Source organism: Bemisia tabaci, chromosome 8, assembly GCF_918797505.1.
Source record: "Bemisia tabaci chromosome 8, PGI_BMITA_v3".
NCBI lineage: Eukaryota > Metazoa > Arthropoda > Insecta > Hemiptera > Aleyrodidae > Bemisia > Bemisia tabaci.
The window spans coordinates 18,509,166-18,523,334 of record NC_092800.1 but is presented as its reverse complement, the minus strand read 5'-3'; the positions used below and the strand labels follow the sequence as shown (position 1 = coordinate 18,523,334).

The 14,169-nt window shown below is 35.4% G+C and overlaps 1 protein-coding gene across 3 annotated transcripts; it reads right to left on the bottom strand.

Annotated features, from left to right (window-relative positions):
* Window positions 1-338: 338 nt before the first annotated feature.
* On the bottom strand, window positions 339-12,959 carry LOC109044543 (M-phase inducer phosphatase). Of its 3 annotated transcripts, none has more exons than XM_019062332.2 (6): window positions 12,178-12,959; window positions 9,366-9,519; window positions 8,100-8,264; window positions 6,302-6,792; window positions 5,620-5,808; window positions 339-4,240 (listed from the first exon to the last, which is right to left on the bottom strand). In XM_019062332.2, the coding sequence occupies exons 2-6, from the start codon at window positions 9,486-9,488 to the stop codon at window positions 3,970-3,972; spliced, it is 1,239 nt and encodes a 412-aa protein (XP_018917877.2). In that variant the 5' UTR covers window positions 9,489-9,519; window positions 12,178-12,959; the 3' UTR covers window positions 339-3,969. The 3 variants fall into 3 exon arrangements, with proteins under 3 accessions (XP_018917877.2, XP_018917878.2, XP_018917879.2); XM_019062333.2 differs by having other exon boundaries at window positions 12,224-12,959; XM_019062334.2 differs by having other exon boundaries at window positions 12,710-12,959.
* Between the last annotated feature and the right edge of the window lie 1,210 nt (window positions 12,960-14,169).

The window sequence follows — 14,169 nt, the reverse complement described above, 5'->3', positions numbered from 1 at the left end:
AGGGTTTCAAAACTTGTTTCTGTGTGGGCTGGTCTTGGATTAAGTATGTAAGGCAAGCCACAGCCACAAGGGTAAGGCCTTCAGTGTAAATTAACTCAAAAGATTTTTTTTCTTTTAACTTGTCTTTCATTCTTATGACAAACCCAATTCGATAATATATCCAAGGAAATTTGCTCCACTAAACGCCTATAGAAAAATGAACTGTCCCTGGCAACTATGAAATATTTGAATGGATTTTTGTTTTGCAACAAGCAATTGGTTCCACTTAACAGATCTATTCGGTAGCTGAGCAAAACGATCATCAGGATAGGTGAATACTCAGAAAATTTGAAGAAATGTTTGCTTTACAGATTTAATAATTTTATTTTTCTAACTTACATTTTTAACAAGCAGTACAAACAATATCATTTTAGTTTCGTGCTTAAAATGAGGGAGATTTGTTTTAATTCCTTTTCCATTAGATTAAATTCCATGAAACTCGCATTCTAGAATAAATTTTCATGGATGGCTAAACAATGAGGAACTAATATCAAGAGGTGGGTTGGCAACTGCCATCTTCTTCATTTTTAGAGATAGTAAAAGAAAAAATTCATTAAAATCAAATGACATTTTCATTTCCAGCACTAACACAATAAAATCACATTTCATACACATAAGGGAGATAATAAAAAGCGAACCCATGACGGCCAACTTAGTAGATACCCTTAACATGAAAGACGCCAATCAAGGCAGAATTAGATACATATGGTGAAGGAGGACTGGAATTGCTGCTTCAATAAACAACTTTAAAAAAATCATGCACAAATTTCGAATAACTCGCATAAAATGATTAATTTGATTTCATCTTCCACGGATATTAACATTCGAGGGGCATGTCTTCCAGAATTTGTGGCCAGAACTCTGTGCAAGTTTATTCTACTGTGAGTGTCTTTAAAAGCTCTAGAATCTTGGGACCGAGTGCTTTAGGCTTTCAAAATTGATGAAAATCTGGGATAAATCATGCCCCAAAAAATCAAATAACCTCCCCTACATATTCTAAAACTGACATTAATTGCACCCTCGTCAATATTGAAGTACATGAGTTGGTGGTACATTTACTTGTTGTTACCTATTTCTTTGCTGTCCTTGAGGGAGATAATGCAACATTTTATTATTCTTGACTTCCATGAAAGAAAGAAGAAAAAAAAAAAAAAAAATTTGCTTTCCCCTGTTTTCCACTGCAAGGGTCAGAACGGTCAATATAGAGAAAAAAAAGCAAAAATTTCACCTACTTTGAAAGACAGCGTTCTTGCTAAGGATTGAAATTACATTAATGTTATTTAAGGTGAACAAAGAGGTATTTCATAAGAGGTTTTCCACAGAATGAATCCCCATATGAGCAAGATTATGGTGACCAAACCATTACAACTTTGTTATATGCCTAGTTAAAGTAAATCAACATCCACAAGTTGAGACAGTTTTTCTTAAGCAGTGGTTCCAGCTCAAATTTTTATAATGAAACAAAACAATCACGCCAAGAAGCACAGCGTAGTTAGCAATTCATAAATGGATCACTTTCAGCAACGCTAAATTAAAATTGGAAGTATCCCCTAAAACCATCCTTCGGATTGACTTGTCAAATTGACTTTCTGTCATAATTTGTGTTTGAATACTTTCAATTGTGATTAAGGGTTTCTAAAAGAGATTTTTCCCGACTGAATTGCGCTTCTGGATGCAGTCATTTCGTATTTTTAATACAAATGTATGATGAGACCGAACTTAGCAAAATTCGTTTGATGTTCCTAGACAACTTTTGTGCATTCAAAAAATTGAAACTGGCTTTAGCAATTGATACAAATCTCCAACAAGAACAGGCAAAAATAACTTATACAAGTTAGATTAAAGTAAAGGCATGCATCACCTTGACATCCAGCTAAAACACTCGATTGAGTAAAACAAAGGGTGACCGTAGAGAAGCAAGAGGCTGTGACAAAGAATAAGAGAAATTCTAGAACGCTGTACACTTGCAGTAACTTATCTTGAGTATAAGAGAAAGAGGTCTGATCATATTCCAGCGTAAGAAATTTGACTCTGATTCAAAAATTTGACACAAATCTTGATTATCTACAATCGATGGTGTACTGGAAAAAATGATTCCTGATTTGCAACGTTCCAAATTTCTAGTCGCATTATTATTCTGCAAAAAAACCAAGCCCATTGTTTCCCAAAACTTGTATAACCTCTCTCTGTTAGAGTGTGTGAATTTTTTTGATAATTCCATTAAAATTGATGCTTGGCCTTCTCCATAAAGAGAAAATAAGAGCGTTGACGATCGAGAGAATTTTTTTCCAGTTACACCATCAAGATGCTCCATAAACTGAAATCACTAAGCTACACATTGCAACAGGACCCTTTTCAGTCTAAGAGAAAAAACTTGAGCTCTACCATAACTTTGGTTTCGAAACACTTAATTATAAACTCTGAAAACTAAAAACAACTGTTCTCCACATTTTTATCGTTGAACATTATTACAAAATAAAAGCGTGAAATAAAAACGAGTGCTCTTCTCTCAAACATGAACGGATGGAGATCATTATTTATACAAACACAATTTCATTATAAGGAGGAGGCAGTGATACTGATTCATCGCAGTCTTAAATATTTTAGTTTCCATCCGCGCCTAACCTAAAAACTTCTGAGCAACAGTGGCTTTGCTGGCGGTAGGATTATTTGGTTGATGATGACCCATTAACACGACACCCAACAATGCCACTGCTGTTTCAAAAAAATGAAAGCTTCAATAGACAGGATTTGAAGAAATAGACTCGGAATGAATTAAAAACTCATCCCAGAGTGCAATATGATAAACAAATGACTGAGTTTTGAATTTAGGAATCCTTTCCTGTTTTCAAGCCCAATTAGAGCCTTCAAACGCCATTACAGAGCGTACAGAAAATCCCAAAATTAGTAACACAATGCATGGCACATAAAAAAACTTTCAAATTTGATTTCTCAGTTTTACATGTAGCAGAAATTTGATTCTTTAAAAGTTCAACTTCGTTAGTCATTCTTCAGGGAACGCCGACTGATTGCCCACATTCACTAGTCAAGGAAATCTAAGTTGTAGCTGACAATACAGATAATTTTCAACAGAGTTTCACTGATACTTTCAGATAAACAAAAATTGAGATGCAAATCCGAAAAAAAAGTTTGAGCAATTTCAAAAATTGAGCAGTAAGAGTACATTAACAATTAACTGACATCTGAAAATCATTCATGAGAAACCTGGCCTCATGAACGGTTTCCTCCCAAAAATGTGTCAATAAAAAATGAGCTTGAAGCTTACAGTTCCAGCGAGTAAATAAAGTTACAGCCAGGGTGGCTTTATCAGAATACAATGTTGTGAAGTTTCATTTAGTGATACTTTTTTTCGTTGTTTTTGTTTCCTGAATAACAAGTTACAAATTTTCAAATAAAATTTAAAAGAATTTTCTGAGGGGCTTACAAAACAGTTTCTAAAATTTTCAGTACAAAACATGCACCTTCTAGTGAATAAAGCAAGTTGTGGGGTGAAACTTTACAATGTTATGCTAAAATGTAGCCCCTCTGGCTCTAACCCTAAGAGATGTCATTTGTTGCAAAAATACTCTACTCTAAATAAGTATTTCAAATAAGTTACGCATAGCATTAAGTGAGCAATAAAAACCTGAGAAAAATTAAGACATTCTATGGAACTGAGAAACCATTTTTGAAAGAGACAACTTACATTCGTTCTGCAAATCATAGTCATTGTTTATCAAAATAAAAAAAATAAATAAAAAAAGATTCGGTTAAGCTGTTAAGATGAAAGAACATAGAATTGAGCTAAGAACTTAGAACAGTTGGAGTGAGTCCAGTTGAAGAGTGATCGACAGAAATAAAAAAAAAAAAAAGCGAAAAATCAGAAAGAGTAAGAAAAAGAAAAAACCCTGGTGCACACTAAAAGAATAACTAACTAAACCCTAATCGTCTAAAGCTGGATTTTAGCGATCCTCTACTCCCGCTGGGTTGTCCAGCACTCCATGTTTTCGACTTGGATCTAAAATGGCGCAGTTCGTCCTCGTGGTCCGGATGAACCATTGGTAAATAGCTACAAGGTTCGCATAACGTGCGATACTTTTCGAAAAATGCTTTATAACCTCCGTGCAACAGGTACGTTTCGGGATAATGCAAATCGGGATACAAGTTATTTTGCCGGTCTTGTTTCCGCAGGAACCGACATCTGAAAAAAAAATTATCACAGTTGAGTATCAGAACTAAATTTCAAATATTTTCTACAATGGGTTACACAACAATGGATAAGAGTAAGGATTCAAGCATGACAAGACATGATTTTTCTTCGAAATTGCTAGCGAGATATATTGAACTTACTGAAAATTTCTAAATTCAACTCGAAGGAAGAATCAGTGATTGGTTAATTTAAATTAGAGCTTTTTGCTCGCACAAAAAGTCAAAATCAACATTGCGACAAAGATGTTGATATTAGCACAGGCATTTAAATCCTTGTTAGCCATCGGTGCTTCTTGCTATAAGGGTCAGAAATTTTTCCCAAAGATATGAATTGATAATTTTTTCAATATTCAACACAAATAGTTAACTTAGTGCTCTGATGATTATCAATATACAGTATATAGCACCAAGAATTTAATGAGGGCTATGGTATTCATTTGAAAAAAAAAATAGGGTTAACTTTGGCTTTGAGCAACAAAAACGAAATTCTATAAAATTTGGATTCTGAAAGTGAAATGAAAAAGTAATTTAAAAAATGAACCACTAAATACCACTATGAAATGAAAAAACAAGGAATTGAACTGCAGAAACTTAAAGTGGGCAATGTTAAGAAACTGTTCACCGCTAAGGCTGTTTTTTTTTTTTAAATTCATCATAAAAATCCTGTACTCCCAAACCTTTTCATAAAAAATCCATATATTCTCTGCACTTCCATGCAAACAATTCAAAATCAGTGCTTTTACAGTACATCTATCATTCTCTTCACATTGTGACAATAGATCAGTTGCCCTAGTTTCAGAATTATGTTTTAATGATTTATGCTCATACAATATCAAAAATGAATGAGATCTGAGTGCCAAATTTCTACATCCGATGTTAATAGAGATATTACCCTTCGAAACACCAGAGAGTGAGATCATCCTCCGTGATAGTACATACCATGGCTCCTTCTACCTTGGGTTCATCAATTAAAGATACACACATTTTAGTGTATTTTCCGAGGGAAATACACTATTGCGTTTTTTCAATGAATGCTCCACTTAGAACACAAGGATAATACTAAGGTGGAAGAAACCATGGTACATTCCATCCCAGTGGATGACAACATACACAGTGTTTTTCAAACAGCGATATGTCCTTTGATATTGGATGTGGAAACTTAATGTTAGGACAGAACTTTTATTGTTTGTTGATCTTCGATCTGAAATCATCAAAACACGATTCTGCGACTGCGCTGACTGATCCACTGTCAAGGCGGAGAACAAGACAAACAATCTAAACTCTGCCTGACTTTTTGTCGGAACTTCTTGTAAAGAAAAATTATTTGGTGGAATAATTAAAAAAAAGAAAGCAGTAATGCTGGATACTTACAATTTTGGACCTCTTTCTGATGAAAATTCACAGTGAAATATTAGAACATGATGCTTGGAATCTACACTTGAAGTATTTGAATTTGAACTAAATTTCTTCTTTACATCCACAAATTGTTTGACAATTTCTTCTTCAGAATATATATTTCTAGCGCCTCTAATATGACCACCTTCGTATTCATACGGATACCTGGGGAAAGAAAACATAGATATCATTTCTGCATAATAAGAAAAAACAAAATAAAACAGACAAAACATCTTCAGGCTGTGATTGTAGATTTTTTCCAACTATGCAAATAAGTCTATGCTTTAATGGCATTTTATATCAGCAATACAAAAACAAAAAATAAAAATAGGTACATCAGGATGCAGTATGCTGAGAAAACACAAATGAAGACCATTCCTACTTTTATTGATTAAGAAAATGAAAATGGAGGTAGAAAAGTCATGTTCTTTAGCATGTATTTTTGCATGCAGATTTTTTGCAATGAAAATTGAATTCCTACTTACAGATTGCATACTTTCTAATTTTACTTAAATTACAACTCCTGAACAGGCAGATGAAATGCTTGACTATCCAAAGTCTCAATTTAAAAGTACAATATAGAAATAATGACAACAGTTCTCACAATAGAAATTTTACAGTCTTAGAACAATAATACAAAAATATAAAAGCCACCTACCGGCAGTCGATTATGGTGAAAGATTTAATGTCTTGACTAAAATCTCCATTCATTAATTTGGCTAATGTATCACAAGAGATGCTTTTAAGATCGACATGTTTTCCAAGGGTTAGGGGCAGAATACATGGTCGACTGTAGTCTCCAATCAGATTAGGATCTAAGTTCGAGCGATCGACAGCAGACTTAGCATCTACGGCTTCTGAGAACGAACGATACAGCTTCGGCCGCGAAGACACTGGATTGAAACCATAGTCGTGGAGAGTTGTTTTATGACGAACCATTGGACTGATTACGAACGAATTCCTATCCTTCAGTGCTGAATTATCAAGCAGTCTATTGCGTTTTATTACAGGGGAGTCCTCTTCTAGTATGGTTGGGTCTGCTACTCTCTTGTTTGTGTTGCTGTCGTGAGGCGTCAGAGGTAGAATACCTTCATGAGACAACGCTTTAGGTGTACGGCAATTGGTTGATAATGAGAATGGACTACATAGCTGCACAGAAAGTAAGATAAAAATTAGAACAGGAATATACTAAATTTAAGGGGAAGGGAAAATATAATCTACGTTTATTAAGCTCTAAGGTGCATAAAGCTGATAAAAAAAAAGTTAAGAGAAAAAAACATTCTAACCATTCAGAAAGGGAACTTAGATGCACAGGCAGTGAATTTTTGGGAGTGAAAAATTATCATTGAGAATTTACGGAGAGAAAATGAACTTGAACTAGTTCCAAGTTACTGCCATGATAATTTTACTTCCCAAGAAATTTTCTTTTTTTATCACTAATTGAAAAAATCAGTACTATTTCAGGACTTTCCAAGAATTCTGAACTAGTAGACACCCTGATGCAGCGTTTAAATATCCCCAATTATGTCTGATTCCCATCAAGGAAACTGATCAAAATGTTTCCTTACAATCTTTTGATTTTTTCTTTGTACCTAGAATGAAAGAAGAAATTGCAGAGAAAATCCCCCAACAAAACTGTTCCTTAGTTTCCCTTTGTAGTTTTTAAGAGGGAGGACTGACAACATCACAACCTAAGATGAGCATTTTTCACTTTAGCCATTGATATGACAAAATAAAAGTAGATCGAACTTTTGCGAGATGTTGGTTTTTTGGAAGATCTGCAGTGAGGAAAAATTGACACTTTGAGGTACAAACGGAAAAAGGTTGGTTGATATAACCTGCTTACTTAATAGCATAAGTCTTTCATCTGATTAATCATTCAATTTTGGCTCTTTTTCCTGAGAAAACACTGAGATCAGACCATTTGGACTTCGGATAACAAATGACAATGGTTTTGAACAATTTTAGTACTTAAATTTTTTTATTCCAAAGAACTGTTTATTTTCAGTTCATACTTAAAGGAGAAACTGAGGAGCTATTTCTCTCCTTAAATTATGAGTGAACATATCGCACGTTTGTAAACATGAATTGGATTGCATTTTGCAAAAAGGAACCAATAGCATTCCAATGTTGCTAGGATTGTGCAACTTGCATTTTCTGCAATAAAATGACTAGCATCATGCAAAAAATTACATTTACAAGGCAATTCTTATCTTGAATTTATAGTTTATTGAGATTATAGATTAAACTTGTTTGAATGATTAGTTTATATTTTCAGAGTAAAAAAAGTTGCACAATCTTAGAGACATTGGAATTCTTTTGCTTCTTTTTTGCAAAATGCAATCCATTTAGCATCTATCATCAAAGTATTAACGGGAATGAAAATTTTTCCATGGAATACTGCCAAAACACTGTTTACATGTAATACAAGCTAGATACAATGAAAATTTACTTACGCGGCTAGGTGTTCCTTGTCTTTCAACATTGTTTTTATGGTTTAAATGTACTGGAAATCTAAATTCTGAGCCAGCTGACAGGCTATTACTGACTTGGTCACTAAGAATATCTCCACTGAGAAGTGACTGAAAATCCGGTGGCAACAAAGAATTCTCATTTGAAATCTGGAAAAAGAAAAAAGAAGTTATTAGAATCCAATTTTGTTACTCATCTCAGCATTTCAACTTAGATGATGTGAAATTCTAGAAATAAATGCCTTGCCTTTGCATACTACTGTCAATTTCAATGCAATATGAGACATTTCGACGGTGTAAGTCGGCAATCACATAACTCATTTGCGGTGTCTTAAAATCTCCGCCTCAATGTTATTTTTTTAAAGGAGAACAAATTGACATCATTCCTTGAAGTTTTTGCAGAATTTTCTTTGCACAGAGAAGAAAAATCACGGCAGTTTTAAGGAATTGCCGTTGAGTAGTTTTCCGTTTAAAAAATAAAGTATGACAGGAAGTCTGCGACGTCGTAAACCGAGTTATGTGATTGCCGACTTACACCGTCAATTTAATCTAAAAATGTGTATCTTCATAAAATATTCCAGATTAATCTTTAAAACGTAATTATGGAAAATTAAACTCCTTGTCTTTTCTAGTCAAATATTTGAGTCCTTATGCAGTCGATAACTACGCAGCAACAGAAATCCTTTAATAAAAATCTTAGATCTGTCAATACAACTACCCTGATTCATACTCAAATAATTCAAACTTTTTACAAGGTTCAGTCACGCATGAAAAGTTCTCTTAGGGGTCAAAATTTCTTGAGTTTCCAAGGTTTTTTAATATGGAAATGCTTATCCTTCAAAATTGAGACTAAAAGTACCTTGAAATTGAAAAAATACATAATATTAGACTTAGATTGGAGAAGTTACGCTACAAGTGAATAGAAAACATGAGTGTGGACTTAGCAGGTTCAAATTTTGGCTGATAATTAAGTGCAGAAGAAAACAATTAAGATGTTCTGGATTTGAGCCATAAATCTTTCGGTTCAAAAGCAAAATATCCTGAATTTTCAAGAGCGAGTTTACTTACCTGCTTCCAAAGAGTTTGGTACGCAATGAGAGACATGTAATAAAACTAATATGCTTTTACTGAAGAAAAGAATGGTGGAATTTGAAGAATTCCTCTCATGAACCTGAACTGCTTGTTCATTGCAATGCCTACTCTTGAGCAATACAATTATCAAAGGCAAGTATTTGCAACAGAAAAACTTACTTTGGCAGGGCTCAGGAAAGGACAGGCGGGGCTTTTTAACAGCATGTATCCTGAGTTTTCTTTGTCTGCCGATCCGGGCGCCATTCTTCTTTGTAATGGATAAGATTTACTAGGAGTGTTCATAATTCCAGACTTTCAAGACAGAATTTTAATTCTGAAACAGAAGGAGAAAGAAAGTTAGATAAAAATTTCAATTTTAATAATGGATAAGATAGCGGATCTGTTAAAATTCTATAAAACATAATATATAACTTTATTTTTTATAAATAAAAATAAAGTTACCCAACAAAGATAGCCTCAGCTTAAAAAAGAGCGAGCCACTTTGGGTGGCAAATTGCTATGAAATACGCAATTGCAAGTCATGCACACTTTTTTTTTGCATTATCTTCATATCAATCACAACTCCTTAGATGTTAGACGCTTTGAAATGAAAACATACAGCAAAAAATGGTTTGCAGAAAGTTTGGTGTGATGAGTCATCTCATTTTCAGAGTAGAATTTTTGGAAGAGTTTCTGATGTTTCGAATTTTTAAGGGCAATTCTCAATTATTCGACTATTAGTGATTTTAGAATTTTTGGATACCTTGTCAAAATTGCCTGATTAAGAGTTGTCCGAGATTACTTGTTTTATAATAATTCTCGACATCTTATCCTCTGAACTTATGAAAACCTATCAAGTACTCGAATGAGAGCATAGGTAACTGAAGCTTTTCAGCCTGCCACTTGAGAGATAAAGTGTGCAAACTGTATTTTCACAGCTAATGCACCAATATTTTTGCTGCTGAATCATGCACTTTGAGTTGCTGCAAACAATTTACCTTTTAAAGTTTCATATTCTAATATCTTATGATCATATTAACCATGACAGATGCTTTTGATAGGGTATCTCGGTCAGAATTAAGTAGAGGCACTGAATCTACAAGGGTTGTAAACACGGATTAGCTTCTTCAATAATGCCACCAGGTATTGCCACTCTAAACATCAGGTATGGTCTTGGGAATTATTGGCTCAAATACCATCCATTGCATCAAGCGAGCAAAATATATTGATTCTCTGCTGATTCTCTCTCGACTTTTTTTTGAGGAAGCCCCACTTTCCAAGATGAATGAAACTTCATTGGGAAAAAGGCCTTTCCCTCTGAAATCATTGCGATTTTGCTAAAATTTTGAAGGTAAGCAATCTGTTTCTTTCATGAACGCCGACATAAAAAAAAATATAAAATTTGAATGATTGAATACTGCATAAGAAAAGAGGATTAAAACAAAAAATTCCTGAAATAGTTTGACACAGATGTAATGGGTGATGAAAGCAGAAAGGGTGGAAAGAAAATGGCTTAAATGTCAAAAAGGTTATCAAGTTTAGAAGCGGGGAGTTACAATTCAGTGTAATCCCTGAGCTGCTAAAATATTAAGAATCTGAGTGGAATTTTGAATGGTTGAGTTTGGAGTTGGCAAAAGTTGAAGAACAGAGCTCAAAAATATGTATGAGGTACTGTGAGTGTCTCACAAAAATAACAGCAAAGTGTGCCAGGTAAAAGGCAGAAGACAAAGAAACTAAGGGCTACTATTTCTAGAGCTGAAATTTCGCATACAGAGAGCCACCAAAAAAGAATAAATAAATGTTAACTCCTCAAAATCAATGGTGAAAACATGACCTTGGGAGTAAGTAATGAAAAATTGAAGGGGTCTAGACCATGGAGAAAGAAGACAGCAGACAAGTCCACCTTGATTTTCCAGCAGCCTCGGAACAAGAAAGCAAAAGCTAATTTATTGCTACCTACAGAATCAGGGGCATTTAAGTGAAAATTGGATGTATTTTTGCTAAAAGGAGCTATGCGCATAGGGTTTGTGTGCAACATAGTTCCTTTTAGCATAAATATGTCCAATTAAAAGGAAGAGAAGAGATTGATGGCTAAGGAACAATACAGCCTTTCTGCAAACTAATGATTATACGGGAAAGAGAGGAAACTTAACCATTTTTGTAATTTTGTTGCTTGAATAGCAATTCTTTTAGTGCATTGCAGCATCTTTATAGCGCTCTCATGCGGAATTGGGAAAAACTAAAATCATTAGCTTGCGAATTTAATAAGTACTGAAGAATTTGGCAAAGTTGCGAACTCATTTACGCCAAAATTGTTAGTTAGGTGCAGTTTCCGCTATAAGTATCAAGAAAAAATTATTTTAAGTTTCAAAATTACACGGCGTCTTGTGGCAGAAGGGAGGTTTGAACTCACTGCTTTGAAGTTGGAATTTGGGAGCAAATTTTTCACAGATTTAGCATTAAGACTAGTTTTAGTTACAAATTTTTCACAGAATATACTTTCAAACTAGCTTCAGTTGCGTTCGTGAATACCTCAATTTTTTCAAAAACAGTGCTTATGCACCGTAATTGTTCCTCAGCCCTTAAAATGGATCATATAGTGCGCTTTAATGGTTCCTTAGCCCTCGAAATAGATCATCTATCACTTAAAAAGACTGGATCAAGAGTTAGAATCTAAAAACGAGAGGGATGAATCGCTGGATCAATAGACGAGAATCATCTGCTACTTTGGTACGTGCTTGGATCCCTCAAGTAATTCCGCCACCAACAAAAATTCTATGAATTACATGTGCTGCAATGCATTCTGAAGTTAGTGTAGCTTGTGAATCCTGGCTAGGTTATTTCCCCTTGGTATTCATTCCCACAAGAAGCATCTACTTAGATACCTACTACAAACGCTTAAAATTAAAGCTTGTGATAACGCAATGAATGTTAGTTAGAGGCTACCCTCAAAGGCAACAGATTAAAATAATGCAGAGAGAAATATACTCACCCTCGAGATTATCTGCTAATTTAACTAGATAGTTATCACAAATTACCAATAAGGGAAGATTCCTCGGGTCAGAAAATGAACATCATGATGGTAATCCACATTTCTGTGATGTTTTCTAGACCCCACATTAGATCACAAATTGACTCAAAACTTGAAGGAATTAGACGATGAATATAGCTCTCGGTTCAAATAACGCTTTACAGGAAAGTTTCAACTTTCACTCATCCCGGGACGACACAGAGGTGTACTTAAAAAGTTTGAAAGAGAAATAGGCTGATTTGAAGAGGGCAAGTAGTCTGAGAGGTAAATCACTAGATAACGGATAATAGAGGTAGATAAACTGTAAAGAATAGAGTTACGAAGTGGACAGATATTTGGTAAGGCTTTGGCAAATTTAAAACGAAAAGGAAAACAAAAACAGACTAGAGAAGTTGAGGAAACCACTGGAAATCGCTCGGTTAGTGAAATTGCAAGTCGTTAGGAAGCCGATGCAGAAATGCAACTTTGGACGCTATGAAATCCGTACACGTACACTTAGAAGTTCGTTGCAAATAGCACTGCCGGGAGTCAGGTCCGCATCACTTCGTCGATATTTCACACAAACGATAACATTTTAATGCACTTCAACTAATTCTACGGAGAACTATACTGTACACTTAATTTACTGAGTATCACCAACGGCTTCAAAGCACCATGGGCCGAGCCGAAAGGTTCCCTGCAACCTCCAGCCTAACTGACAACACGGTACATTGACAGTTGGCGAACTGAGTAACAAAGAAAACAGGTGATAGAGAAGGCGAAAAGTATTAATGAGCAGGGACGTAGGGGAATATGAGGGGAAGTGGAATCTGTTGTGGTAGGGGAGCTGCGAACACACACGCAACAATCCTTGTGCTTACACACGCTCACACAAGTTGGCGCGGTTTTCGTTGGGTTATCTACACTGCCAGCATGAGTTCGGCGGAGTTCACTTTTCGTTGATAACATAATCGCGCTTGTTGGACTTGCCCGCCGGGGGGGGGGGGGGGGGGGGGGTGCTCCACTTTTTTATGGAGCCGTCAAGAGCGTCTATCGCCATTGTAAAGTTCGTTTCCAAAGAACCGTTAACTCTTTGCACAAATTCTTCATTGAATAAAATACAATAAAAGAATAGCAGTGAAAAATAATGGGGGAAAAAGTTAAAAAGGAAAACTCTGACTCCTAAGAGAATAAATGTGATTTAACGAGGGTATGTGTGAAAAGCTACGAAAAAGCCCCTGATCCCAGTGCTCGGCAGTGGTACTAAGTACCGCACCGTGACTCTTGCAAACTTTTAGACGAAGGCAGGGTGCAGAATATCCGGGGCAACTGGAAAATCCATTCGTATTCTCCTGATACCACTATAGATGCTCTCGGGAACGCATTTTGCCTACTTTGTCAAATGAAGGAAAATCCATCTTGTCGAAGCACGTGAATGCACCGAGTCCGATGGTGCGTGGCTTCTAGTAGAGGATCCCTCCCGGCTATTGCATGAGCTACTTCCTTCATTTTAGAGAGTAGGCAAAAGCGGACTCCTCCGCGGTAAATAAGTGGTATCATAGTGTCTGCCATGAAAGTCATGCCATAGATGAGCGGTTCCTCATTATTTTGCGGTGGTAATTGATCGATCACAGAGCGATCATGGACGTACTTGTATCGAAAGGAACTATGTAAACATGAACTAATCGAAAGAGAGTATGTACATTGTGTATATCGCAACTGTATTCAGAACTTATCGCCGTAAAAAATGACATTAAAACAGCAATATACCTTCAACATTAAAATTGGCAGAAATTAAATTGCAATTGAATGACAATTTTATTCCAAAAATATGTCCATTAATTGCCAATATTGTCGGTTTCCAATATATGGATTATAAATCCGCAATTTATCACCCATCAAGATCTCAGTCCTGCTACATGGGGTGTACTTCATTCTAATTGATTTACTTGTAAACAGTCATTTTTCAGTCCA

Excerpts from the sequence above, each read along its gene's own strand:
- LOC109044543 (XM_019062332.2), bottom strand. The coding sequence starts at position 9,488 with ATGAACACTCCTAGTAAATCTTATCCATTACAAAGAAGAATGGCGCCC. Across the intron at positions 8,265-9,365 it reads CTTTCCTGAGCCCTGCCAAA|ATTTCAAATGAGAATTCTTT; the intron begins GTAAGTTTTTCT and ends TTCTTTTTCCAG. Across the intron at positions 6,793-8,099 it reads GACAAGGAACACCTAGCCGC|CTATGTAGTCCATTCTCATT; the intron begins GTAAGTAAATTT and ends CTTTCTGTGCAG.